Here is a 25,925-nt window from a genome sequence, read left to right as displayed (position 1 = left end):
TAAAAAACAAATATTTTGGGGCTCAAACAATTGACGTTGGAACAACTTTCAAATCTAAATTATTGCCTTTTTCTACGACAATGTTTAGTTAGCGTCAGCAGGCAAAAAAAAAAAATTGATGAGTTGTTGTTCCTTCTATTTTGAAGTTTTTGGCAATTCCGGCAGCGCTAATTTCTTGACGGAAAATGTGAGAGAGCCAATTTTCACATTCGCAAAACTTCAAATATTTTGTTAAATTGCTCAACTACAAATTTTAACGAAAGATTATAGCCTTGAAATTTTCAGTCCACCATTTTGATTTGATTTTTTAAAAATTGTTTTCAAGCCGAGTTGCGACTTTGCGCTGAAAAATGGCTTTTGAGCATCCCGGCGATCGTCCACACAGTCGGCAAATCGTTGGCCGTAGTTGCAGTGAGAAGAGAAGGCAACGACGCGAGGACAGCAGGGAGCAGCATCAGTGGCAGCAACCGCCGCCGCCGCCGCCGCTGCGTCCATAAATCACACGGCGGCGCTCCATTAACAAATCCGGCATCAAATTACAAGTCAAAATGGCGCAGCTTGCCTCGATTTTTTTTTTTTTTTTTTGCAACAGTCTTTTCTTGTTTTTAACAAGTCTTGTAAATCAATGGTAGGCATCTCACACAGACAGCGTGGGCTCTAATGACCGGCGGGGGTCTCGCTTGTACTTGACGCATGAGCCTATAAAAAGTAGCCCTCCCCCCCCCCCCCCCACCCCCTCTTTGACTACACCAGCACTCCCCTGAAGATTAAAATAATGCTCTGAAATATTCATCGTAATGATTCCCAGAGCCCTGGAGCAAGCTCACTGAAAATTGCATTTTTATTCATTATTAATAACGGCGAATTAGGCTTGTTAAAAGCGAGAGGGGGATGGAGGGGGGTGGAAATAATTCCAGCATGTGGTAACCATCTTTTTGCAAATGATTATTGCGACATTAGCAAAGCCCCGGTCAGGATGGCTTTATTGCCGGCCTCTAATGCAGACCATTAAGCAGCGCCAATAGGTGACTAAGTGCCGCTTGTTCTCGCGCTCCAGCTGGACTTTTTTTATTTGGGGTTTTACGGCCTTGTTGGAGGAAATGCGAGGGAATGCGTTGCCTTCATTTGCCCTTGAGCGGGAAAGCGGTTTGTTATTCACATAATTGTGCATATGTGGCAAGTGGGTCATTGCCGACTGTCTGGGATTTGGATGACAACGCGGCGGTACCTCGACGTACGAGAGACGTCGCTCTGGCAAATTTTGACTTAAGAATGATCTGGCAAATTTCCGTCTTGAATTGGGAGCAAATATTTGAGTTAAGAGTAATAGATGGTGGCATTCTTCGAATTAAAATGATACCAAGACAATTACAAAGTAGGCGTTATGTAATAAATCAAACCGCTTCAATTCCATTTCTATAAGAAACATACGACGACCTACATCAGACAATATGAACAAAACGAGTTACTCCAGCGAGACCTTGGCAGGCGGCCGTCTACGTCAACGTACGGCTCGTGCCAGCGTCGTGAACAGATTAAAGTGTTACACGGATCACATGACAACGTCTCACACACACACACACACACACACTCATAAAGTCCTTTATGTGAGTAGCACAAGTGTCAGAAATCAAGCGGCTCAAGAGACTTAGCTGAGGTTTGACAGCAACAAGAGCTCACTTTCAGTTAAATATCAATCAAAAGCCAGGATGTGTGTGCGTGTGCGCTGTCGTCTATGCAAAGCGAATGCCTGCAGCTTGTCCTCTGTCAATCAGAGCCTTTCTAAAGAAGGAGGAAGAGAGAGCGAGATGTCAGTGGGCGGAAAAAAGAAGAAAGCCACGGAAATGATATTGTAAATGCCGGATTACGCCGTGTCCAAAATGGAAATCCACACACATTTTTTTTCCAGGCCGAAGATTATGTTTGCCTAATTCGGGGTGCAAAATAGGCAGTCGGGGGGGGAATCAAAAGCACGTTTATCAAGTTTGGTGCAGGTGGTTCTGTGGTTTATTAATCTCGAAAGGCACCTTATTGTGACAACCGAAAAAAATACAAGCGGCTTACTGATATCAAGCGCAAACGTTTTCAGTCGGTGCTTCTCAAATAGTGGGGCGGCCCCCCCTGGGGGGGGTGTGGTGTGATGCTGAGGGGGTAGGGCGTGCGAACCTGGGGAACATGCTTTTTTTTCTGTTGTACGACAATAACGTGTAATTGCACCTCCACTCCACTAGTTGGCAGTGGCGCTCTCCTTGTCTATTGTGAGCTGCGAGGATGAACTCGACGGTGTCCGTTTGTTTTGCAACGAAAATGCGATTATTTAGGGTTGCGGTGGAGAGTGGGTGGCGAATTGTTTTGTAACAGAAAATAATTAAGAAGCGCTGGGTTAGGGCAAAAACACAGCGAGGGGTCTCACCGCTCCAGTATCGGAAAGGACAAAATGCTTCTGCGCACGGAGCCTAAACATGTTTTGCTAACACAAAGCTTCGCCGCTGCAACACACTCCATCCACATAAGAGTGTTTATTAAGCCGCAGACCTTCCGACACGTCTGGCTTCATGACAACAATAAAAAATGGCCGTGACGAGGCCCGCCCGGATAGCGGCAGAATTTATTAGCGCGCTCGCCAATCAATCACCTAAATGGATTTCAAACTGCATTTTAAAAGCTAATTTTCTTGCACTGATAACCTTCGGGAAACGGGAGCGCTGTTATTTATGGAGGCTTTCAACTTGCGCCAAGTGTGGCGGGATAAATGCAGGACGGGGACTACATTGTCCGACGATTACTCTCGTCTTTTCCAAGAGACACTTTTCTTTTTTTTAACTGCGCTTGATCCAAGACCACAGCATTTGTGAATGATTTTGCTCATAAAAGAGCAGGGTGAGACACAAAATCAAATGAGAAAGGACGAAAAGTGAACGTTGTCGTGGAAACGAGGGCTCACATTGGACTGGAAGCTGCGTAAGATAACAAGAATTCCGAAACGCGTTGGCCACTCAAATAAGAAACCTTGAAATCCGACCAAAATGGCAGACTTCCTGTCCAGTTTCAGGCCTGCGTCCTGCTCACTTTTATGTGATATAAATGTCCGTCCAAATTTGTGCTGGTCAACTGGTGTCAGGTTATTAGAACAAAAACGAACAATGCAAAAATAACGACAACTAAAATTGAAAAACCCAAAAAAAACGCTTTAAAAAAAACCCCACCTCAAATCTTATCTTTATAAAACGACATGAGCGTTTGAGGTCCGTTGGAAATTTTGGGATTGTTGGACGCGCGAACGAACGACGAAGGAGGGTCAAATGGTTGTTGATTGGCAAATTGTAGTTTTTTGTACTTTAGTAAATAATGCTTATTGAGCTTTTCTTCATCTTGCACCCAACAGAGACTTGCAAAAAAACTCAAACTAAAACTAACAAAGAGAGCATTTTCTAAAAAATAAAAACCTAACAGACGAAATGAATAGAAAAAGCCGAAGTCAAGACAAAATAAAAAATAATAAAGCAAAAACTAACTAGTGGGGGCACATCCAACAACATCCGCTTGAAAATATTTTTTTTCAATTTAAAATATTTATCAGATGTTTTTTTTTTTTTCCACTCTTACGGGATGTAGTTTCCACACATGAAACTGAGAAACAGAATTTTTCCAAAGTACGAGTGCTGGAAGCTCGTCCAAAATGTCTGCCGGAAAACAAAATGTCTGATTTGCTGCACAATTTGAGACATTTTCTGTGACATGTTGGAGCAAATTCCCAGGGGACACTCCATGACGTGCACGTTTCCCTCAAATTTGGTTCAAGAGCCGAGCGGAACACAAACCTCGCCCTCACTTACGATATCGGAAGCGATAACATCACTTTTTGTTGTTGCGTTTTCAGCCTCTTTGCCAAAGGGAGACCCGCACGGGGGCCGACTGGCAGATCAAGGCCCCCCTTTGATTCTCTTTCCACCGGCGGACGCAGACACGCTGATTCAATAAAACGCCATTATGCTCCTTTTAAAGGCGTCAATTGGCGACATGACTGAGGGGCTAATTATTATAAATACCAGTCATCAGTGACAATTCTATTCAAGCGGGGCCATGGCTGCTTTTTCTCTCACACACACACACACACACACACACACTTGAGCGTGCCTTTAACAGACGCGTATGCAACAGCCAAGACAAAAAGTCTCTTCTTCCAGATGACCTCGCAATCTCTGACTCAATGAATTTAGCCGGCATTCAAATATGCAGAGAAATGTGACCATGGCTAAAAGATATATTGAAAAAAAATACAGTGGCCCCTTCAAGGTCCAGCGCGGCGTTAAAACTTTGAAACTTTTTCAAAGGGCTTTTTTCAAATATCGAGTTAACGTATGCTCCTTTTTAGCCACAATTCAAGTTCTGTACATTTTTGAAAGAAGAATCACCTAAATTTTGTACCAGAGAGTTGCTACAAAACATTAAAACATGTCTTTGCAAAAGTGTGCACACCCTCTTATAACTGGGAATGTGTTCAGTAATTTAAAAAGCTCTGAACAACGCCACATACTGTAAAACCGCAAATGTTATAGTCGGCTTTTTGTGACTTTTTTAAAAATTCTGTATTTTATTTTTTTTTTTTGGTGTTAAAAGTGACTGCTATTAGGAACTGGTCATAATACCGCCACCGTGACGGTTTGAGGATGAGGATAATGCGAGCACCTCCACACGTCAATGTGTGAAATATGGATGTTGTTCTTTTGGCGATGAGTAGTTTTGTGTTTGCATCGAACGTAGCTTTTAAAATATTTGCCAAAATGCATGTGGCAAAATGTTCACATGGCCTCGTGTGAGTCTGCTTTTTGTTTTGTGTCGGTTCGTGACCTGAAACAAGTGACACTACTGGCTTGTTTCCTTTTACCGTCACTTGTCAGGAAGTAAGAACAAAATAAAAAATGAAAAAAAAAATTCTGGCTTGTGCTGAGAGCAAAACATCTCAAGTAGACGCTAGTTCACATCAGCGCGTGATGAAAGTCATTCATCTGCGAGCAAACCTTAAAAAAACAACAAAACAAAAAAGTAACCTTGTCTGTCAAGCCAAACAAAGAGCTGCTGCGAGATGAAAAATAAAGCAAAACGGCAAAGTGGAGGCTGGCAGCCACATGCGTGCCGGGCCAGTAAAGTCCTCTTTAAAAAGCCATCCGGTTTGATCAGGCGTCACGTGTTGATCGCCAAGCCATATTACGGCGCCACATCGTGATCACATCAGCGCGCGGGGCACGCAAAACGCACTTTCATCTCCTCCACGTTTCTTATTGCGGCACTCAACGCGCGGATCGTTTGCTCAACATTTAAAAAAAATGAAGTCAATCAAAAACAAAAAGATTTTGTTGCCAGCAAAGACAACCTATGTTAGCTGAATGCTAACAAACAAAGCAAATCACCATCGACAGGCTAACGGTTAGCATCGGCGCCACGGTGGTGCCACCGACAAAGATATTTGAACGCAAACGTTGGCGCTATACGTGACACAAATGAAGGAATGTATGAATGACATTTTAATTTTTGAGTTACGACATGAATCGGGGATGCCAGACGCCAAATAATCGAAATGACTCGTCAACAAGACCAAAATGTACGACTATCTTGTTTCATTTTCAAGACATTTGATAATCTAACAATAATTACAGGCACATATTCTTTATCCCTCATTGGCCAAGGCGTGCAACACAACGGCCATTAAACTGAGGCAAAAATTTGTCCAAAAATTTAAATCAAATCTCTTTTTTTTTTTTTCCTTCTTACAAGATAAGGTTTCTTTTATTTTTTGGGAGTATATTTAGAAAAGTCATATTTTAAGAATCAAATTCAATTTTTTTTCAACATTACTTTCCTCCCATGTAAGATTTCGTATTTAATATAATCTTACAACTTTTATGTTCAAAAACTTTTGACTTTTGTACGGATGACAATATTTGGGGGCAAACTGAGCCTGTCCCCTGCGCCAAAAATCAACCGAACCGCAACCTTCAAACCAAATGACAAATGATTTCTTTTGTCCACGTTGAAGCTGTGGGCCCTTAACAGCCCCCCCCCCTCCCCAATCTTGTTACTGTGTATTGGAATTGATGTCCTTTTAAAGGGAGCCCAAACACTGGTTGGCTCCTGGCACGTAAAAATAATAATATAATACAAAAAAAAAAAGACGCACTGTTGCCATTCATCACGTGTGAGGGATGAAACTGGCGGAAGGAGAGGGAAGCCAATTTTGGGCTGCCTTAACGCAGATCAATAGACGACCTCCATTTTGCTCTCTGCTACAGGAAAAAAAAAAGTAATTATACAGAAGAAATGTTGACAATCAATAGAGCAGTCAGCTAAGGTTAAGGTCTGCTGCCGTCGCCAACGGAAGGAGGGAGTCTTTGTCAGCTGTCACCGACGCCCCGCCCCCTTTTGGGGAACATGGCAACCAAAGATGGTTGGTTCACCTCCTTCGGACCGTTTGGTGTCGTGCGCTGCAATGAGGCCAAAAAATGTCGAGTGTGTACATGATGTTGCAAAAGTCAACTGGATCGCATGATCACGTTCTGTCTTCATTTGTTTCACGTGACGTCGCCAATGATGACAACATTTTGTCAGAAAACTGAGGAGGATTTGATACAAAACTCATTTTGTCATTAATATTGAAGTGAAATTCAGGCAGAATTTGTCATGTTACGTTGGTGCATTAATGCCACACCCGAGCAAAAAAAAAAAAATTACATCACGTTGTAACATGAGAAATGTTATCATTTTCATGTTACAATGTGATTAATTCAATAAAAAAAATTGCGTGTTCGCAATCCGCTTCCGAGAAAGGCCGTCCCTCGTGCCGCATTTTCATCCACCTTGACATCTACTTTCACTTTGTACCAGCCTGAACTTTATAATCCAGCGGCGGCAGTTCAGAGGTCAACAGCCGAGGCAACCGGCGCGAGCAAGGAAATCATTCCCTCCTCCTCCCAGTCCCGAGGATAAAAAAAAAAAAAAAAAAAAACGCTTCTGACATCCAATTTTCACGTTGATTTATCAGTGCAAAGCCAAAATTGATAGCGTGTCATTACCGGGCGGGGAGCTGTCGTGCCGAGACGTATAAAAGGGCTCCTCGTTTTGATTTAGCGCGCCGGATCGATACAAGCCTATACTGTTTCAATTTGAGGACTATTGATTTTCCGATGCCCGCTCCATACAGCGAGGGGGACATTCATCAAAGAGGAGAGCCGGTTCTGCTTCGTCTTCACTCGCGTCACGTGGCGACGACGCGGAAAAACAGAGCGACTGCGCCTCCTTCGCATTGCTTGACTTGAAAGAAGAGCAAAAAATGCTAATCTTTGCCGACTATAAGTCAAATTTATCACGCTGTCCAAATTACACACTGGTCCTTTTGAAGTATTTTTGACAATTTTTCATTTTATGAAATAAATAAATAAATAAAAAAAATAATGAAATGCTCCAAATAACGATACACTCGTACCCCCAGACCCAAATGATGAGTTTTTCAAAATACAAGCCGCTTTTCAGATTTTTTTGTCTTCTTCACTTGACGACAAGCGGTAATTTGGTAGACAATGAACGCATCTTCAAAAAAGAAGTTTCAAGCTATTTCGTGCCACTCCCAGGTGACGGTTTACCGTCAACTAAAATAAATAACGACCACTTTGTTCTTAGAAAATTGAACAATACTCATCAATTCTTCGTCCTCTGGGAAGAGCTGAAGCTCACTGAGTCCGTCTCTACTATACTGCCCCCTGGTGGACAAGATGCACATCGTATTTGTAATCCATGTGCATTTTTACATGAGACTCACGTTTCTCTAGCCATGACTCGGACTGGAGGCTGTGTGAAGATTATCGAACAATTTCAAGCAGTTTCACGCGGCGGAAGCGCGAACATGTCAAAGCCGAACGTTAAGACGAGCTGCAGCCACATTGTTCGCATCTGAGAAGCAGCACACGCTTGATCGCTCGGGTGTCGACGTGGTTGGGCTATTCGTGTATGGCGATGAGTTCGCTGCATGCGCCACATGCGCAGATCTGCTTTGCTTGTCATCACGTTCCACGCTTTGAGTTCCGCGTGAGGAGACGGCGTGAATCGTCGCTAAATTTCAAATGAGTTCATTTCAGCGAGACAAGAAATAGAGATTCTATTCTTGATCCTTGAGATATTTGGATGAAAGAATAACACAGACATGGGATGAAGACACCTGGGAACGCTTTTAAATTTTCAAGAAAAGAAAAATCCACATCTCCTTCAAATACGATTGTTTATAATTCATGGCACAGCAATGGTAAATATCCCGGGGCAGAAGTGGACATTTCAGTGCATTAGGCTGAAAATAAACATTTGCAGCAAAGCTTTCTGCCCCCCCCCCCTCTCTCTGCATTCACTTCAACATGCCAGAGGGCTTTATATTTTACAAGAGCGGCATAAATGGGAAAGTTAATGTAGCATTGAATAAGACTGAGCTGCCGTGCATGCGACGTCGCCCCGAGCGCTCGCCGGCATATTGCGTCATTTTTCTTCAACAGCAGGTTACCATTAAATTTGAATTTGCTGCATTTTTTTTTTTTCCTGCGGTGTCATTTACAACGCGGCCGCCTTTTGTATCAATTCTTTGCGTCAAGACACAGAAAGCATGAGAGAGCGAGCGAGAGAGAAATCCATAAATATTTGATCGCAAGCCCGGAATCCAGTCATTTTTATTTGATTTTTTTTCCTGCCCTGACCGCTCCCACTGACGGTTCAATGCCTTTCATGGAAGCTTTTGGAGTCATAACACACAACTTGCTCAAATTCTGTTTCTTATCACACAAATAAGAAGTGTCAAATTTGCTTCGACAGAGGGCGCGCACAAACAACCCCCCCCCCCAAATGGTTCATTTTGTACTCGAAATTGGTCATAAAAAGATAAATTTAGTTTGAGATTCTTGATACTAAAAAAGGTCGCCAATAAGGACGGGAATCGATAAGAGTTTTGTGATTACGATTCTTTTTACCAATTCTCGTTGGGTGATGGAATGAAATAATACAAATTTGACATCATACAAATACATACAGAAAGCTAGCAAGCTATATCATTAGCCAGATAGCTAGCTACCAATATAGATAGCTTGCTGGGAATATAGCATAGCTAGCTGGCTAGCCAGCTACATATCTAGCTAGCTAGCTAGATAGATAGGTAGCATTTATTTTGCGTACAGTTTAGGCAAGTCCTTGGCTTAATCTTGGCAAATCAATGACGGCGAAACCTTGGCAGAGGTCTTGCGACACAAACCTCACGTGTGCTCGGTTTGTCGAAAACGAGTGCTTCATCTTGATCTTTCCCCTTCGCTGCCTGGAGGCAGAGAAGTGGAATGAGCACTTATTTTAACAGGACCCATGAGGTGCATGTTCGGGGGTGCGGGGGCAGCGGAGGTTACAGTCCGAAACGACCACCAGGTGATGGTGTGCGTCGCTGAACAGGTCAATGAAGGCCCGTCCGATCCCACCGATCAATTCCCACCATTCGCCTTCTTCTTACCAGAAGTACCCTGGCGCCGTTTAATGTTCACAAACATTTTGGGTGCTCACCTCTGGCCCAGCGTCCCCCAGGCGCCATGTTTGTTGGTGAGAATGTTGACGATCTTCTGCCGAAGCTGACTTGCCGTCACGTGGTCCCGATGCTTGGCGGCACCGATCAGGTGCTCGCACATCTTCTCTTCTTCTCGTCTCTCGGCAGCGTACAGGCTGCAGTTTGACTGATTTTATGAGACAAAAAAAAAAAGATGGCGTAAAGATCATGTTTCAAAAAGGTTTTTCCTTGTTGTCTCCGACTGCCGGTATATGTTCTCTCAGTTCCGTTTTATTCACTTCTCATGGGTTACAACGCTCGTGACGGACTGGCTAATAATTCTGAAATCCGTATTTTTTTTTCCTTCTTTGGTAAACTATCCCAATATCCATGCAGACGGCGGTAATAACGCTTGAGGAAGATTGTAAAATCCGCACACACACACATCCTCTAATGGAGCATTTGTCACCCTGACTAATGCTCCGGCTTGAGTCAACACACTTGAGCGCGCCGAGATATTAGCAGACAGTGGCGAGATATATCGGGGGTCCCTCGGAGGAGAGCCGTAAATCACCGGACCGTTGGAGGGGGGGGGGGCTCCCTGCTAGGCGGAAGGGGCTATTAAGAGCAGAAAGGAAAATACTTTAATAGAGCCGCGAGGACCGTCAGCTGTCAAGGACGGAGCAGAGCCACATATCACCGCGCCAAGTCTATTATTGGCTTCTTTTGAAGAGGAAATTTTGTGTCGGGCAAAACAACAAGGCGGACTTACAAATCGCTGGCGTCGGGCCCAAACCTACCATGTCACGATTGGGTCAATTTCATATTTTTTCAACAACACAGATTATTGGTCGTGAGCGTCAATCTCAAGTGTTGAAGATGGCGATTTGGCGATTGAAATTTTAATAGTTGAACAAACGTGACGTTTTTGGGGTCTGCTGAAAAGTGATGACCTCGGAGGTACGAGGATTCAAAATAATGGCAAAAATAAATGAAAAGCAACCCAAAAAATTAAATAGGGGAAAAATACAAAATAAACTATCTCTAAGAACAAATATAAAAATATTTCAAATGAAATACAATTAATGAAAAAACAGAACAAAAATACATTCAAGAAGAATAAAAAAAAAAAAAACAAATAAAAAAACAGTCCAATAATATTCTGAATGCAGTTGAAGTAAAAATTAAAATGCTGGCGCTATTATTTTGCATCTTAAAATACAATCCGTGTCTATTTAATTTCCTCGATTTGATGTCAAGCGCGTCCTGTCGCAGTGTGTAAAAGTAGCGTCGATTTCTTTGCTGCTTGAACGCGATTGTCTTCCAAAGGCCTCCCGGGAGGACGGCGGCGGCCATTCCGAATCGAATTTGCTAACAGAAGCCGGGAGCTAATTGAATTTCCTGCGTCAATTTTCAAATCTGTCACATATCATACTTGGGCGTATCCCTCATCAAGAAGGTAACTCGATCCGCGCGCTCACGTGACGCGTGGTGACAAATATCATTTTCAAGCGCCGCCGCCGCCGGAATTGTAAACGCGTCTCATGCGCCTCCCGCATCTTCACTCTTTCAAGAGCTACGGCGGGGATAATAAAGTGTTTGCTGTCAGACAGAACGGATGGGGCCAGGTACACTTGCCCCCCCCCCTCCGAAACCTTCTTCTGACATTGCACATCCAGACGTCTCCGCCAGTTTATCTGGCGGGTCAAGGATGCCGGGCGAGTGTAAATCAAGCAGCTGTTTGAGGACGGCTGCCGTTGGCAGATAAGGAAGTCATCACGCGCCGCTAACAGAGGTGACAAAGTGTCGGCTTTGCTCTCTTTGCTGACTGTAGATTTCACACACCCGCAAACTTATTAACCGCTTGTATGCATCCAACGAACAAACCTGCCAATCTTTTTCTCCGATACCGACCGTTCGATCGATCCTCCCGACCTATCGAACAACTTCAACATCACTAGCGACCTATCTATAATTCCTACGAAACCGATCGTACGAACACATTAAGTACGTAGCGGTCTATCCGACCTAACCACGCACGCACATCACCAACTACGTCATCCACCTGCCCACCTTTCTGTCGATTCTGCCGACCGACCGCGTTACCTACCGACCCACCTTTTCTATTCTATTTACCGTATTCAGCTCGCTCGTGTTGCCAGGCAGATTTGACGAAACCGGTAGCACGCGCTATTCGAGAGGCCTTCGCATACAATCGCACGGGCAAAGCCAATGAGAGTTCAGATTCGATAGCCAATCAGATCGCGAGTGGGTTACAGTGAGCCTCCTCGCTGGCCTTAATTTGAAGGAGACGAACGCGGCTTGTGATGAGATACTCACTCGTGACGGGGCAGCGCTATGCGGAATCAACACACCCGGAAGTTGGAACTGGCGAGCGTTCCAAAATCTCAAATATATTTTTGCTTTTCTAAACCACAATGGCAGAAGGAGGGAAAAGTTTGGATTACACATTTTCAAGTCGGACTTTTGGAGAGAAGCGACGTCGTCCGACACTCACTCAGTAGTGTGGAATGTCTTTCTGATTATGTACCTCAAACTCGGCGTGTTTGTGGACGTCCTCGGCGCGCTGTCTGTTCAGGATGAACTCGGCCTCGTTGGCCACCCGCACGATGTGGTCCTTCATGGCGTGACACAGCAACCTTCAGACGAAAGACAAACATTTAGGAAACATACTCATCGTGCGAACGTGTCATGTGACGTCCTCGCAGGAAGCATTTGCAGCTTCAATTTGAATCGCGGAAAGGCACCCGAGCCATGAGGCGGACTTTGTTTTAATTAAAAGCGTTTGACACCGTCGGTAATTTCCCCGCTGTCCTCGGGAAGACGTTGGGTTCATCACACAGAAATAAAAGACGTCAGCTGTCGTGCTCCGAACCGGACGGCCGCACTCATGAGCTCTCATGACGATTGAGTCGGGAAAAAGGTGAGGAGAGTCTTTGAGACAAAATATTTTATATATTATTTGCGCAAGACATTTTGGAGATTTACGGACTAATAGGTCTCCAAGTGATATATTTGAATCAATTGAACTTTGGTACCAGCCAATAATGACTCAGAACCGCAGACAGCGCAGCAACTCTTTGTCCCGGCACCATCGGGACGGGGGCACTTGGTGCCAGGCTGGGCACTCAAGAGGGGGGGGGGGGGGTGTTGGCCCGGGCCAGATGGGTCAGCAGATGGGCGAGCAGGCTGAGCCGCTCCTGATCTGCTGCCCCCCCCCCCATGCTCAAGTCTGGGCCACGCCCACAAAGCAGGGGGAAGGAGGACAGCACCACGAGGAGGCAACTAGGTGGACGTGACCCAAAAAAAAAAGCCATCTTGGTTTGAAGAAGCCATTTTGGACCAACTCCATGCCTCAAACGTACTAACTCGTTAGAGGGGATTTTTTTTTTTTTCTTCCCCCAAAAGGAGTTGCCGCGGCTTATATGCAGGTGTGCCTTATAGTCCGCAAAATACGGTAAATATTACAAACGGGGAGTTGACATGGCGCATTTTATTCCAATCATTGAATGTGAATAAATGCGTCTGTGTGAACGTAGGAAAAGGGTTTGCACTCGGCGTGACATCACAGATGAGGAGGAAAACATCTTAGATTACCTTCCTTCGTTGATGAGCTCAATAAAGGCCAAGCCGGCGTTCTTCTGGATGGAGTTCTGCCACTCCTGACAAGAAAACAACATTTCACATTTGGAAGCGTCAGAAAAGACAAGAGCGTGACGTTCACGACAAGACAATGGCGGCGGTGAGAAGCTGCAAACCACATGCGAGATCGCGCCGTCCCGCTTGCTGAAAAGATCTGTAAACACCGCGCAGACATAATTGCGGCGGTGAAACTGTATCCTCCCGCTTGAAATGCCGCCATTTCCTCCGGCCTGCGCAGTGACAGATTAGCAAGCGAGCGAGCATCCCCAGCTCCCCCCCCCCCCCCCCCGACTCGCCATTCGCCGTCTCTGGAAATGATTAAAAGGACGCTCCCCTCGCTGTGGGAAAGCCGGCTCTCTCCCGTAAAAAAATCCCGGAGAGGAAACAAAGCCATTACAGGAACAAATTCAGATCGGATAATTGAGCTTATGGAAGACGTTTTATTTCAAAGCGGCGCGTGATTGCGCAAGAATGCTCGTGAACTTTTTTTTCCTCGTCTCACCTGACGGCAACACGGCGGGACGCACGCGAGTGACCCGCGCACGTGTTAAGTTAAGGAGACGCTGCAAACAAACTGCGGAGCATCTGGTCTCCAAATGTTCACCGTAACCCACCAACCCTTACACCCCCCCCCCTTTCCTGTGATACAGTGTCAGCCTGCAGAATAAGCCGTTGTGGATTTGGACAGGGATCGTGCCCCGCTCAGGTGCTCACGTGACAAAAATAAACACAAACGGAGGCACGTGCGCCGCCTACTGTCGGCGGCGCAGTCTGTGAAAGTTTTGATGGACAGGCTTTGAATTGAATTCGTAAGTTGGTCGAATATTTTGTCACGTTTGTAAACAATAAGGTAGACAAAAGCGAGGGCCGCCAACGGATTTGAATTCTAAACAAAAAACTGGTGCGGTGCCACAACATAGACCTCAAAAGGTTTATTTGATTTTAATTCTTTTTTTTTTTTTATTAATCCAGCGGCAAAATAAATTGTGTGGCTGTTGTATGGCGTAAAGACCAGAAGAGGAGCCTCGAGGCGGAGGAGCCAGACTGGGAACGAAGATCTGCATTTTTTTTTTCCACAGGCGTGCGTAACATTTTTTAAACAGATTTGGTGGCATCAGTTCTGCAGAACGTTGTCAATTTTGGCATACAAAAAAAGGACGCGCAATTAGTCCAAATAAAGCCAAAGTCAATTAAAGCAGAAAACATTCAAATCAGACTTGTGAAAATAAAGACAGTCAGTTTTCCCCCCAGTTAGGAGGCCAGCCGCAGCATTTTGGACCAACTGGAGACGACTGGTGGAGGACTGGCTGACTCCAAAATTGAGTGCATGACAGAAATCTAGCCCAGAAGTGGATTACCGTTTCCAATTGTTGTTGTGAATGGAGAGGATGTAGTGTCAAAAAAAAATGAAAATAAAATAAAAAATGAGAAAGTTGGATTAAGCAACAGCACCAATTTGCCAGTCCAATTTAACATCCCAATTTGAGACTGTTGCCTCCAAAAGTCAAAAGAGTGAGCTGAGAAACGCCCACTGGCACCAAACTCTTGAGAGTAAACTTCCATTCTCTCAATTTTTAAATCACATGACCTGTCAAAAGCGTTTTCACCCCCTTCCAAATCACGATGACACCCAGAAGTAGACGTGACATCGGCGTGAACAGGTCTATTCATGCAAGTATCGAAAGTCAAACACCGGGTCCTCGAGGACCGCCGTTTTAGATGTTCTCTTCTCCAACACACTTGATTGGAATGTTCCGCTCATCGGGGCGCTTTGAAGAAGCTCCACAACGATCCTGATCATTTGAATCAAGTGCCTCGGTGGAGGGAGACATCTAAAACGGAGGCTGGATAGTTGCTCTTGAGGACCGCACTTGAGCACACCAGCTCGGGCATAAAAATGTAAAAAAATAAATAAATAAAAAATTTTAAATTAGATTTATGCATATATATATAAAGCTGTAAATGTTTGCGTTCTTTCTAAAATGAATCCCAAATCCTCACATGAAGAAGCGCCCGCATGCTGGCTTGTGGGAATGTCAGCCAGCCGGATCATTTTCAACATTTTCCTCATCAATGACAGAACACAGTTAAGGACCTCAAATCCCATAACTCCTTGGTTTTTTTTTTGATCCCCCGCTTTCATCTCGCTGAGATTCAGCAGGGCAGCGAGTATTTGTGAGCGCTTGAATCCGACCTGTCAGTGCGCATGGAGCCTTCGCTTTTATCTGCTCGCCGATATTCTCCACATCTGGAGGCCTTCCATCACTAAATCTCCACCGGCTCCACTCCTTTGCGTTGCCGCCGCCTCCACCGCCCCCCCCCCCTTCCCTTGCGTACACTCAAACTGTTACAAGAAACAGAGCTGCTTGACCTTTTCGCTCAGCTCAGGAAAGCGTCGGCGTTTGCGTACCGTGGCGCTGCGATTGCCGCCATTAGTATGCGAGAATAAGAGGAGGCGGGTCATTAGCGCTAATTTATGCAGAAACGTGACAGGCCACTAAACAGTGAGGGTTCAAGGGTCATTGAAGCGCCCCCCCCCCAATCCCTCGCCTGCCTAGCTGTCCGAACGCATTACGGCGAGGGGGTGGGGGGCTCAGGAGGGGCCATCGACCAAGTTGCCGTTGGTCTTTGCTTTACGAGGCCTTCGCAAATTTAGCTCGTCAGAAGACTTATTTGCTGAAAAGCTCACCGCTTCCACGTTTCCGTGCCGTTTCATTTGGACATGGGTCACGTTGTACTCACCATCTAGTGGCCTTATAGGCAATTACAAACCTTTTTCCTCAAGGACTTTTTTCACTCTTTGCAAGGGATAATTCCAAAACCAACAAAATCCATGAGTAATTGAGCACCCCACAAAAAATAATAAAATTAAAAAAGTGGCAATCTATGAGTTTTTCCAAGGAGCAATTTCTTTTGTTTTTTGATGCGAGCACAAATTTGACTTCGGAGTGCCGCGATCAGTTCACGCGATGTCAAACCATGGCTCAGTAGCGACGAACATGTACCAAAATCAGGTATCGGTATCATGAAGTAAGTCCTCACCAAGAGTTGGCGAATCAACACGTGTGTCACAATAAAAGACACGTCGATTTATTTAGTTTAAAGAGAAATATTTTCCCGTGCCGTCCCAACCGAGCGTTGTTGCGAGAACTTAAGGAACCTGCTCGGATGAGACGCTAAATGCTTGCCGGTTGCTAACAGCGACGGCGGTGTTAGCACACCCATCTAAGCGTGAGGAGCCGCGGAAGGACGCGCGGCTTTTCTCTTCGCTTGAAGGCCTTGTCGTTTGATCGATCGCTCCGCCTGAATTTCCTCCCCAGAGCCCCTAATGGCAGAAAAGCTCTCGAGCGGCCGTAACGCGATCTGAGGATACGGGGAAAATTGCCAGAAAGGGGGGTTGGGTCGGGTGAGCGCCGCCGGACCCGGCACGCTCATGCTCTCACGTGCAATAAATCCAAATGTCCCGCAGAAAAAGCCGCAGGATGGGGAGCCCGTCAGAAAACTTGAAATAACTCAACACCGGCTGTCCCATTTGCAAGTTTTGGGTTTTTTTGGTTGTTTTTTTCCGTCTAAATGACAGCTCCTGTAGAACGGAGGCCGCGTACCCTGCCGGAGAGATGACGCCGATCTACCTTCTCGTGTCTGGATCCACGAAAGCGGCACCAAGTAATGGCTTCCTTATGGCTCTCCCGACGCGAGACTGATGGGCTGACAGAAGGTATGTTAAATATCTCCCTTCTAACTGCTACATCGGGGCTCCGACCTCGCTCCAAACGACGGCTTAACAAGAGCCTCGCAGGGTCAGCTTCGAGGTAATCAGTCACCGACGGGTGCTGGGCTGGGGGGGGGGCGAAAGGGCGTTGTACGAGGGGAGGCGAGAAAGTCGACAGAAACAAAATCGCGATAAGCTGTCGACAGCAACAGAAATATCGGAGACCTTTTAATTGAATCTTTCCGTTGGGTTGAGGGCTCAAATCGAGCGGATTCGAGAGTTCAAACCAAAACTGTGAAAATTATGACGGCGTTGACAAAACCTTGGCGACTTGGAGGCACATACCTCGGGTCAAAAGACCCCCCCAGACAAGTTGAAAGGTGAACTTACTTGAGAACAAAGCAGCATAACGAGTTCCACCACCGACGTGCTCGACTTCATGCACACCAGACCTGCAGACGCAATTCAAAAATTAAACACGCAAAGAGTCGAAATGAAACGTGAAAGATAAAGATAAATCGCCAACCATTAATTCTGAAGTTTGACATTTTTTGTGACACAAAAGTAGAACGGTACCGTATTGTCAAAATGATGACGAGAAAAGTTTTGAAAGTTTTGAAACAATTTCCAACAATTGAATCGGTTTCAAAAATTTGGACCATTCTTCTCGTGTGATACGGCTTTTGTGCTGCCGATCATCCCGCTGAGATTTCAAACGCATTTTTTTTTGCATTTTAGAGACAATCTCAAGCAATTTTTTTAATAATCTGTTCTTGTGTCAATTATTTTTTTATGATCGATGTCCGATCAATCGGAGCATAACTCGATTAATCGGTGTTTTTTTTTTTAAATCAATAAAAACAATACCAAATAAACAACTATAATTGATTAATAAACTACAATCAGACTTTAATCTAAGAAACAAATTGCATCGAATTAATCAATGGAATAATCGATAGAAAAATCGATTTCAAAATGATTTGATAGTGACAACCCTAATTTTGTTTTTTCTCAAACTGAGCAGCTTTTCCACTTTTTTCATGGACGTGTCTGCATCTTGGAAAATTATTACATCCGTCATAGCATGACCGACTTCGTACTTCTTCGCCGAGTCACACCTCACGCATGATTTCAAGTTCTTTTTCAACGGACACCGCTCGCGTCTTCTTCTCAGCACTCTCTTTCCGTGGCTAAAAAAAAAAATGAAATTTGGCTTTCAGGGGCAACATGAACGGATGTTGGCCAGATGTGGCGAAGTTCGCCGCCACCGTCTCGCGGTTCGCCCGCTTGAGGCCAACTCCTCAGTTTCGGAGTTCCGAGGTGGCCCTAAAGGAGCATATCGGAAAGACTTGGAGAGGAAGTGACCCTTCTCGTGTCCACGGGGGCGCCGCCGCCGTCGACCTCTTGTTACGGCAGTGACACGTCGCGCCATAAGTCAGCGGCGTGCGGCCCGGGAGTCAGGTGGCCGGCTGACCTCGGAGACAAACTAAAAGCCTTCGCCTTTGCGACAGCGGCCTGCCAGTTTGCTTGCTGGGGTGAATGCGGCATTGTGGGGGGGGGGGACGTCCCGGAAGGCGGACGGGCGGGCGGCGGCCGTCACAACAGCGGCAGTGTTGGCGTGCCGGTCGCCGACTCCAACTCGGCCGCAGATCAGGGTGCACTCAGCGTAATTGCAGTAGAGACCGCATGTCTGCGCGGGGGAGGGGGCGAGTAAGTGAGAGGCCGGGGTGAGGCAAAAAAAAAAGGGCACGAAAGGGCAGAAGGGGGGCTCGACCCCGGATAATGTTAGGAGTGATGGATGGCTGGTAATTACTGGTAAACGGAGCGCCTTTGCACCGCCGCGCTCTATTTCAAATGTGTGCTCCAGACCGGCCGAGAACGACGGAAGGAAGTTGGGGAGGGATCTTGAGAAACACTTCAAAGATTAGCGCGAATGAGACAAACGCGGCAGCAATCGCCGTGTGTCGTGTCGCTGCTAACGGGCGGCGGCCTCAGATGTCAAAAATTGAAAATATACCGTACACAAAGCTCGGCTCATCCCTCGGCGTGTCAGTACGACAGCAATATTCGTCGTTCTTCGCCAATATCTGTTGCTTCAACGCTGATAACAGATGCTAATTGTTAGCACGTGAGCTAGCGCTTGTGAAAAGATTGGATTTATATTTTCTTTTTAAATTCCTTTAAATTTTGAAAGGTCACTTTGTGTGACATCAAAACAGCAAGCATATAATATAAAAGTCCCCCTACCCAAAACAAATCAAATAAAATAGATTAATGGCTCTTATCTCAAAAAACTTGTACGTCAGGTCACTCGTGTGTCAAGGCGCCAGCGTAGTTGGCTCTTGCCAGCTCGCACATGAAGTGTAACATCATCGTTTTACAATTTGGAAAAATGTCTCTGTAGCGAGGCTTTGCCTTAATCGTCCGCTGCATGCACCACATGCACAGATCTGCTCCTCAAAAATTCATCTTTTGCAAGTGGAATTTCGTCAGCGCAGAGTAAAAAAACAAAATCTGTCAGGTGGCCAAAATAACGTGCGGTCGTACCTTCGATGAGCAGCTCCTGTCCGTGACTGCCCAGCAGCGTGCGTGAGAGGAAGGGCGCAAAGTCCACAAAGATCTCCCTCAGCAGCGGCGCAACCTTCTCCAACGCTCGCTCCAGTTTGGAGGTGATGCTGAAAAGGCCAGCGCGGCAACTTTCAGCAGACGGCAAACCAAAGCAAACTTGAGGTTCACAAATCAACATTTTAAATCAGTCATATTAAATAAAATACAGTTTTTATTCTCGCCGTTAAAAAATTGCAAATAATTACAATTTGTTATGAATAATGCCAAACAAATAATGCATTACTTTGTTACTAAAACCGTCATTTCATTTATTAAATACTAGGTTAATTATTAACTCATTTACTGCCATTGACGGCTAAAGACGTCAATGGCAGTAAAAGAAAAGATCAGAAATTTTTTTTTACCAAGTCAAACAATTTCACATATTTTACGCTTCTCATTCACAAAATAAAATATAAATAATGAAATACGTCTGTATCATTCATTTTTTCAGCATTACAGAATACTACCAGGTATAAAAATATTTTGCTTTTATTTATTTATGAAATGTTCAATGAACTGGCCTGCATCTATTTTCCCTCTGAAATTATTATCGGAATTTTTTTTTTTTGCCTGCGAACCCGAGCGATCATTGAGTTTCGGGTTACGTCAGGCTCGGGGCACGGCTGCCATGGCAACTGATCTCCTATTTGTGGAAAGGAACACACGCGGCCGGGGCTCTAGGGCGGGATTGTCACAAACTATTAGAGCCAAGGGGAGATGAGGCAAGGGCATTTGTGCAAAAAAAAAAAAAGGAACGCTAAAAACACACGCACACACATTAGCGGGCCAGTGCAAATTCGGTGTGGAAAATGCTCCAATAAGGATCATTCCAGTTGGCGATCACGCCCGAAAATGTATTTTTTCTTTTGTTCATATCGTTTGATGCCCAATTTATGTTTCAAATAATAATTTTAAAATCATCTTTTTTTGGTATGATCATGTTGATGTCTTCTTCATTTCTGTTGAAACATTTTTTTTTATTACAAAGATTGTAATTATGCTCTAAAGTTGAAGCTTCAAGCCGTTTACAGAAAGAGAAACAAAAAGACAATCATGATTCAGCAAAAAGAAAAAAATAATATGTCATGATGTCATGATAAGGTTGAGATGGATGAATGGAAATGATGTTTTTTTTTTTTTTAAATGAATAAAAAACAATTGATGGATTTTTGACCAAATCGCCTTTCTGGTCCATGAACGTTGACTTGAGGAGTGTGTGTGCTTGTTACCTCATGTTCTCCAGCGTGTCTTCAGGCATGGGCGCCACCGTCTGCACAGCCGGGAGGTTCTTGCTGGTGGCGCCGTTGATGAGGCCCGAGGAAGACGACGTTGCGGCGGCGGCGGAGGCGGAGGCGGATGCATCCATGGCTCCTGAACGCAACAAAGACGACAGCGACCAAATTCAAATTGGAAAAAAAAAAAAGAAGAAGAAATTAATTGTTCATGATCAAGTCACACAAATATTGAATGTCATGCACACACAAAAAAAAATTTAAATTTAATTCAACATTTGCAGATGACCAGGAACTGGATTAGTAAAAATCGACCTGGATTACGTTTAAAATTTTTAGAAACTGACTCCCATGTTAACATCAACTCCAAACGTAGAGGAAAAAAATGCAAAACAGTCAAATTCCAGTGTGTGTGCGTGCGCACGTGCGTGTGCGCGCGCGTGTGCGTGTGCGTCTTCCCAGTGAAGAGCGCAGCAGTCGTCACGATTTGGAAGCCGGACCGCTTGAACGTGAAGGCCGGCCAAGCGACGCGGCGTTCCCCAGAACCTGAACCGCCATCAGATATTTGACACGGTGACAATCCCGCGTGTTGTCCATGTCGGAAGCGGGGAAAGCCCCCAAACAATGTGACATCACGAGGTCCGCGTGAACGCCTCTGGCGTTGGGCCGCGATGGCCTCATTCCTGACGAGAGGGGATTTCTATGGGATTTTTTTTTTTCCCTCAACCTCCTGTTAAGTTGCAGGTCGAATTAGCCGAGTCACATGGATGATCGGCCTGAAACGCAAATGCAACCCAAACACTTTGTCGCGGGTTCACATGACTCATATCGATGACGTAGAAAGAAGCACTTTCGCCGCATTACATTAATGGAGCCATGGGTCAAAATGAGACAATAACTGAGAAGCTTTTTTTTTTTTTTTTTTTTTTTAAACGACGTAGCAAAGGCGGTTTTAGGGCCTCAAACAAAAGGTTACGCCACTTCTCCTGATGAGTGGAAAGTCTACGCAGAAAAAACACTGGCATGAACGTCAAAAATGGAACGTAACTCCATTTACGTGTGTGCGTGCGTGCGTGTGTGGGCGTGCGTGTGCGTCAAGGCAAGGGTTGCATAAGGGGGAATTCTGCAGCTTCAACAAAGGTTTGTATTGTCAGGCGAGATGCAAGCAGGCCATAGGAAAGTCAACAGCGCCATCTGGTGGACATCAGGAACACAAGCTGGAGGAAAATATTTGGGGGAGGGGGTGGCAAGTTGGAGAGGAGCTAAATTGAAATATGAGTCATCTGGTTGTTTGCATTTGTTTCTTTTTTTTAAACAAGTCAATGTGGGCCCTTTTTAAACCAGAATACACGTCAACAATCGGACTGAAATCAAATTAAGCACATTAAGTGTGGCTTCCATTTAATTTGGCATGACAAGATCTCAACTTGCATCTTCTTTCATTATTCATTTATTTATTACGGTTTGGGTATTGGATGTGAATTCTCACCGGGAATACGACCGTCGCAAATCTGGAAGTCACTTGTTTGACTTTACTTCACTTCTGACCCTGCAAAAATGTTCGAAATCTGCAGAGCAATTTTAGCGATGACGATTACCATCGCAATCGTTCGCCAGCACAGATCTGATATTTGGATTATTTTTCTGGTATACGGATCCCGACCTAAATCCAACTGGATCAGATCCAGTTTCAGTTTGCTTTGACGTTATGGCTACTAACGCAGCATACTCGAGACAAACTTGACTGAAATAAAAAATGAAAAAAAATTTAATGAATTTGCGAATGGACTTTCACCAAAACTAATCTGAATCAGATCTGCATTCGATTTGGTTTTTGTCTTTCCACACTCAAAATTAGATTCAAAGTGGATTGGATGTTTTAAAATGAAATGCGTTATGGAGTGTGGACGCCAGAAGTCACTTGATCAAATCTGGATTGAATTTGCGTTGGCATTTTTGAGCTAGGAGCGTTCAGCGACGTACCCATGGTGTTGATCATGTTCTTGGCGGTGCTTGAGGCAGCCGCAAAGATGTTGGGGGTCACCGGGCCGGTCGAAGGGCTGCCCCCCGTCGTCGTGACGGCAAGGTTCTTCTTCACGGGCACCACCACGCTCCTGCGGGTCCAATCGCAACAATAAGACAAGCTGATACACATCAAGCCAACAGACTAAATGTCAATGGCTCCATTTTAGTCTCATATCAGTCAGATTTGACTTTTTTTTTTTTAGGAATAAAATCTTTCTTTTGATGATTACTTAAGCCTCAAGCAATCAGTCAATCGATCAATCAATCCCTCCAAGAATGTAAGAAAGCAAGGTAATATTGTGGCAGCTGACAAGATAGCGACCGGACAAGGATCAAAGACGGGAACTTTTGTCGTCAGCGCGTCTGCGTTTGCTCTTCGGATTGGTGCGGATGTTGGATGACAGCTGATAGCCAGCTGAGGCCCGTTTGGGTCTCGCTTCTGTCGCAGGCCCGTTTCTGGAAACGCTCAAAGCCAGACAACGCACAATCCTTCTGTTTCATGTTGCAGGAAACGCTTGTTGCGTTGCGTGACCCCGCCACGGACATCAAGGAGAGAATACGGCTGCGGGATATCCAGGCTACAATTTGGATTATCAAAAAAAATAAATAAATAAAAAAAATAATGGAAAATTAATTCACAAATTTTGCTTTTTCCAATATTTGTAAACTACACAGGGAACTTTATTCGGAGCAATTCTTTTCACCATTATTCTAACGATTATCGGAATAACCGATTAGTCTGTCCATTATTTTATCGATTAATATGATTTTTTTTTTAAAATTAAAAATAATCCATCCGGTAGAAAAAAGCAGAACATGATTTCAATTGACGAGCGGAAAATGCAGAATAAAAAAAAAATAATTAGGATTCAGTTCCTGGTTTGGTCCATAAAATGTCAGAAAATAGGCAAATTACATAAATACTTAAAAGCAAATGTTTTCTTTTGATTCTACATAAAAATAATCAGTCCCCTTTTGAGTAAACAAATTGGACCGTACAAAGTCAATCGCAGCAGGCCGCACAAAAAAATGGAATTTGAATTTGAAATTCAACAGGAAGTTAGCCATTTTGGTCGCAAGGAACCATTTGGGGCAAAGTTCAAGCCTTCGACTTGGAAAATTATGCAAATGAGCGCCACTCGCCAGCAAGCGTGCGACACCGAATTACAACGAGTTGCAAGAGTTCATTCTGCGAAGCGTTTTCATTATTCATACTTATTTCGTGTTGCTAAAACACATTCGGTGCTCCGCCTGACAACAAAGCAAAAATTGCACTAATTTTGGTTTTCTTCTCCTCACCGCCGCAGATCAAAACTGCGAGCGAGAGCGCGAGCATGAAAGCTCATCTCCAAAGATTTTTTTTTTTTGGGGGGGACGCTCTGAAGCTAACTGATGACAAGCATCATTTATGTGCCGGGACTTTGTTCTGCTTTTCTCATTGGCAGCTATCAGAACATCTCCCGGAGACGAGAGAACCGCGGGAGGAACGCGGCCTGCTAACATTTGACATGAATAATTCATGAGAGCGCCGCTCATGAATCATGCATGGCTTATCTGGAGCATATTTTATTAATAGGATTGTCTTAATTGACTTGCGCTGAATAAAGCCAGGATTAATACGGAGATGAATATTAATGAGGCGCGCTGTACGGCATATCCGTATGAGTGCTTCCGTATTCTAATCCCGGTGTGTTTTATTTAGTGATACAAAAGGAAGATGGAGAGGGAAGCTGAAATTGAAACCAATTAGCATTTAGCTTCATCGCTCTAAAGCCAAATATGTCGCGACAGGCAACCTCATTTGGAAAGGAGGACGGGAATATTTCCACTGTACGAGCAAAAGGGATGCAAAAGGGGTGCGCCGGTGCACCAGAGAAAAACAAACAGAACTGCAGAACTGTGAGGCAGACGCACAGACCCCCAACGATTAATGAACTCGCCATTAGTGGAGTGGGAGGGGCATTTTGGGGATGAGAACTTCTTTAAAAAAGGACCAACTAAGCAAGGACAAAAGTGGATTTTCATCCGTCCCTTTAAATCGGCCAAAACTTGGTCAAGAACACGCAAACGCGCATTTCTGACGCAAACACGGCCAGCCTGACTCGTGAGGATCATCCGCCGATACGACGACTTCAGACCGAAGGTGAAATATCACGACGCGCCACCGTGTTTGTAATCGGGAGGGAGTGACGCCACTTGGCTTCAAGCCGACAAGAGGCGGAGCACTCGTCCTCCGTGGAAAAAAACATTTGTTTGGCTGGATGCCGCGTATGTTATTCCGATATAAAACGAGTGCCTTGGCGCCCCAAAAGGCTGAGAAACACAACCAGTTCCGCTTTTTGAATTGCTTCTCGTGAAACAAGCAGGTGTTGTTGGCTTCAAGTCATTTTGACTCCGTCCAAGTTTCCTTTTTGATGCCGTCACGTTCAATCTGCGTCCATCCCGACAAGCCGGTGAAAGGTCCGCCCGTCCGTCCGTCCGTCGCCGGCAGCTCATTTGCCTGACAGGTGGCAAACAATTAAACACAGCCAACGGTTGCGGCGCATTTGTCGATTGGAGACGCGAGACAAAGTCATACGACGGGATGGTGTGTGTGTGAAAGCGTTTGAAAAACGATACTCTTGGTTGCAGAAACTCATTTGGGGCTGCCACGTCGCGTTAGCACGGTGAGGGCTGAGGTGGACGCCGCACGGACGCCGCGAGGGGCGCTTCTGTTTAATCTGTCATCAACACCCTGGAGACCTCCCGCCCCCTCGCCCTACGCACCCCCCCCCCCCATTCATCAGGCTCATCTCGGCAGCCGCATACATTACAAGCCTCGCACCATTCACCAGCTACTCGTTGCCTCGGTATTTTTTTCCCCACTAAATTCTTAAATATGTCATTATATGGAAGTCAATTTTTTTTTTTTTTACTTGAGTAATATTTTAAAATATCAATCCTCTAACTTAAACACCATTTGTGGCTTTTATACCGACAACTATTCGCTTCATACTCGAGTCATTTTACTCAAGCAGTTCAACTTTTTCACGTTTGAGTACTTTTAAGTCAAATTTTGAGCTACCCTGACCGACATTTTTGCCCTTACTCAAGTAATTATTTAGAGGATTGTTGTTGACTTTTAATG

General features: G+C 44.9%; 1 protein-coding gene across 1 annotated transcript in view; it reads right to left on the bottom strand.

Moving 5' to 3' along the window:
• Positions 1–25,925, bottom strand: part of nbeab (neurobeachin b) — a 157,394-nt gene that overhangs the window by 80,246 nt on the left and 51,223 nt on the right. Inside the window, exons 30-36 of the mRNA XM_088301559.1 lie at positions 22,757–22,887; positions 20,771–20,912; positions 19,479–19,606; positions 17,322–17,383; positions 13,175–13,239; positions 12,108–12,216; positions 9,577–9,743 (exon numbers count right to left, since the gene is read on the bottom strand). Of these exons, the coding sequence (XP_088157685.1) occupies positions 9,577–9,743; positions 12,108–12,216; positions 13,175–13,239; positions 17,322–17,383; positions 19,479–19,606; positions 20,771–20,912; positions 22,757–22,887 (804 nt within the window). The remainder of the gene's footprint in view (positions 1–9,576; positions 9,744–12,107; positions 12,217–13,174; positions 13,240–17,321; positions 17,384–19,478; positions 19,607–20,770; positions 20,913–22,756; positions 22,888–25,925) is intronic.

This window comes from Idiotropiscis lumnitzeri, chromosome 7 (assembly GCF_059441095.1).
Source record: "Idiotropiscis lumnitzeri isolate Australia: NSW breed Sydney's pygmy pipehorse chromosome 7, RoL_Ilum_1.0, whole genome shotgun sequence".
In the NCBI taxonomy this organism is placed as follows: Eukaryota; Metazoa; Chordata; class Actinopteri; order Syngnathiformes; family Syngnathidae; genus Idiotropiscis; species Idiotropiscis lumnitzeri.
This window is presented reverse-complemented; position numbering and strand designations above follow the sequence as displayed.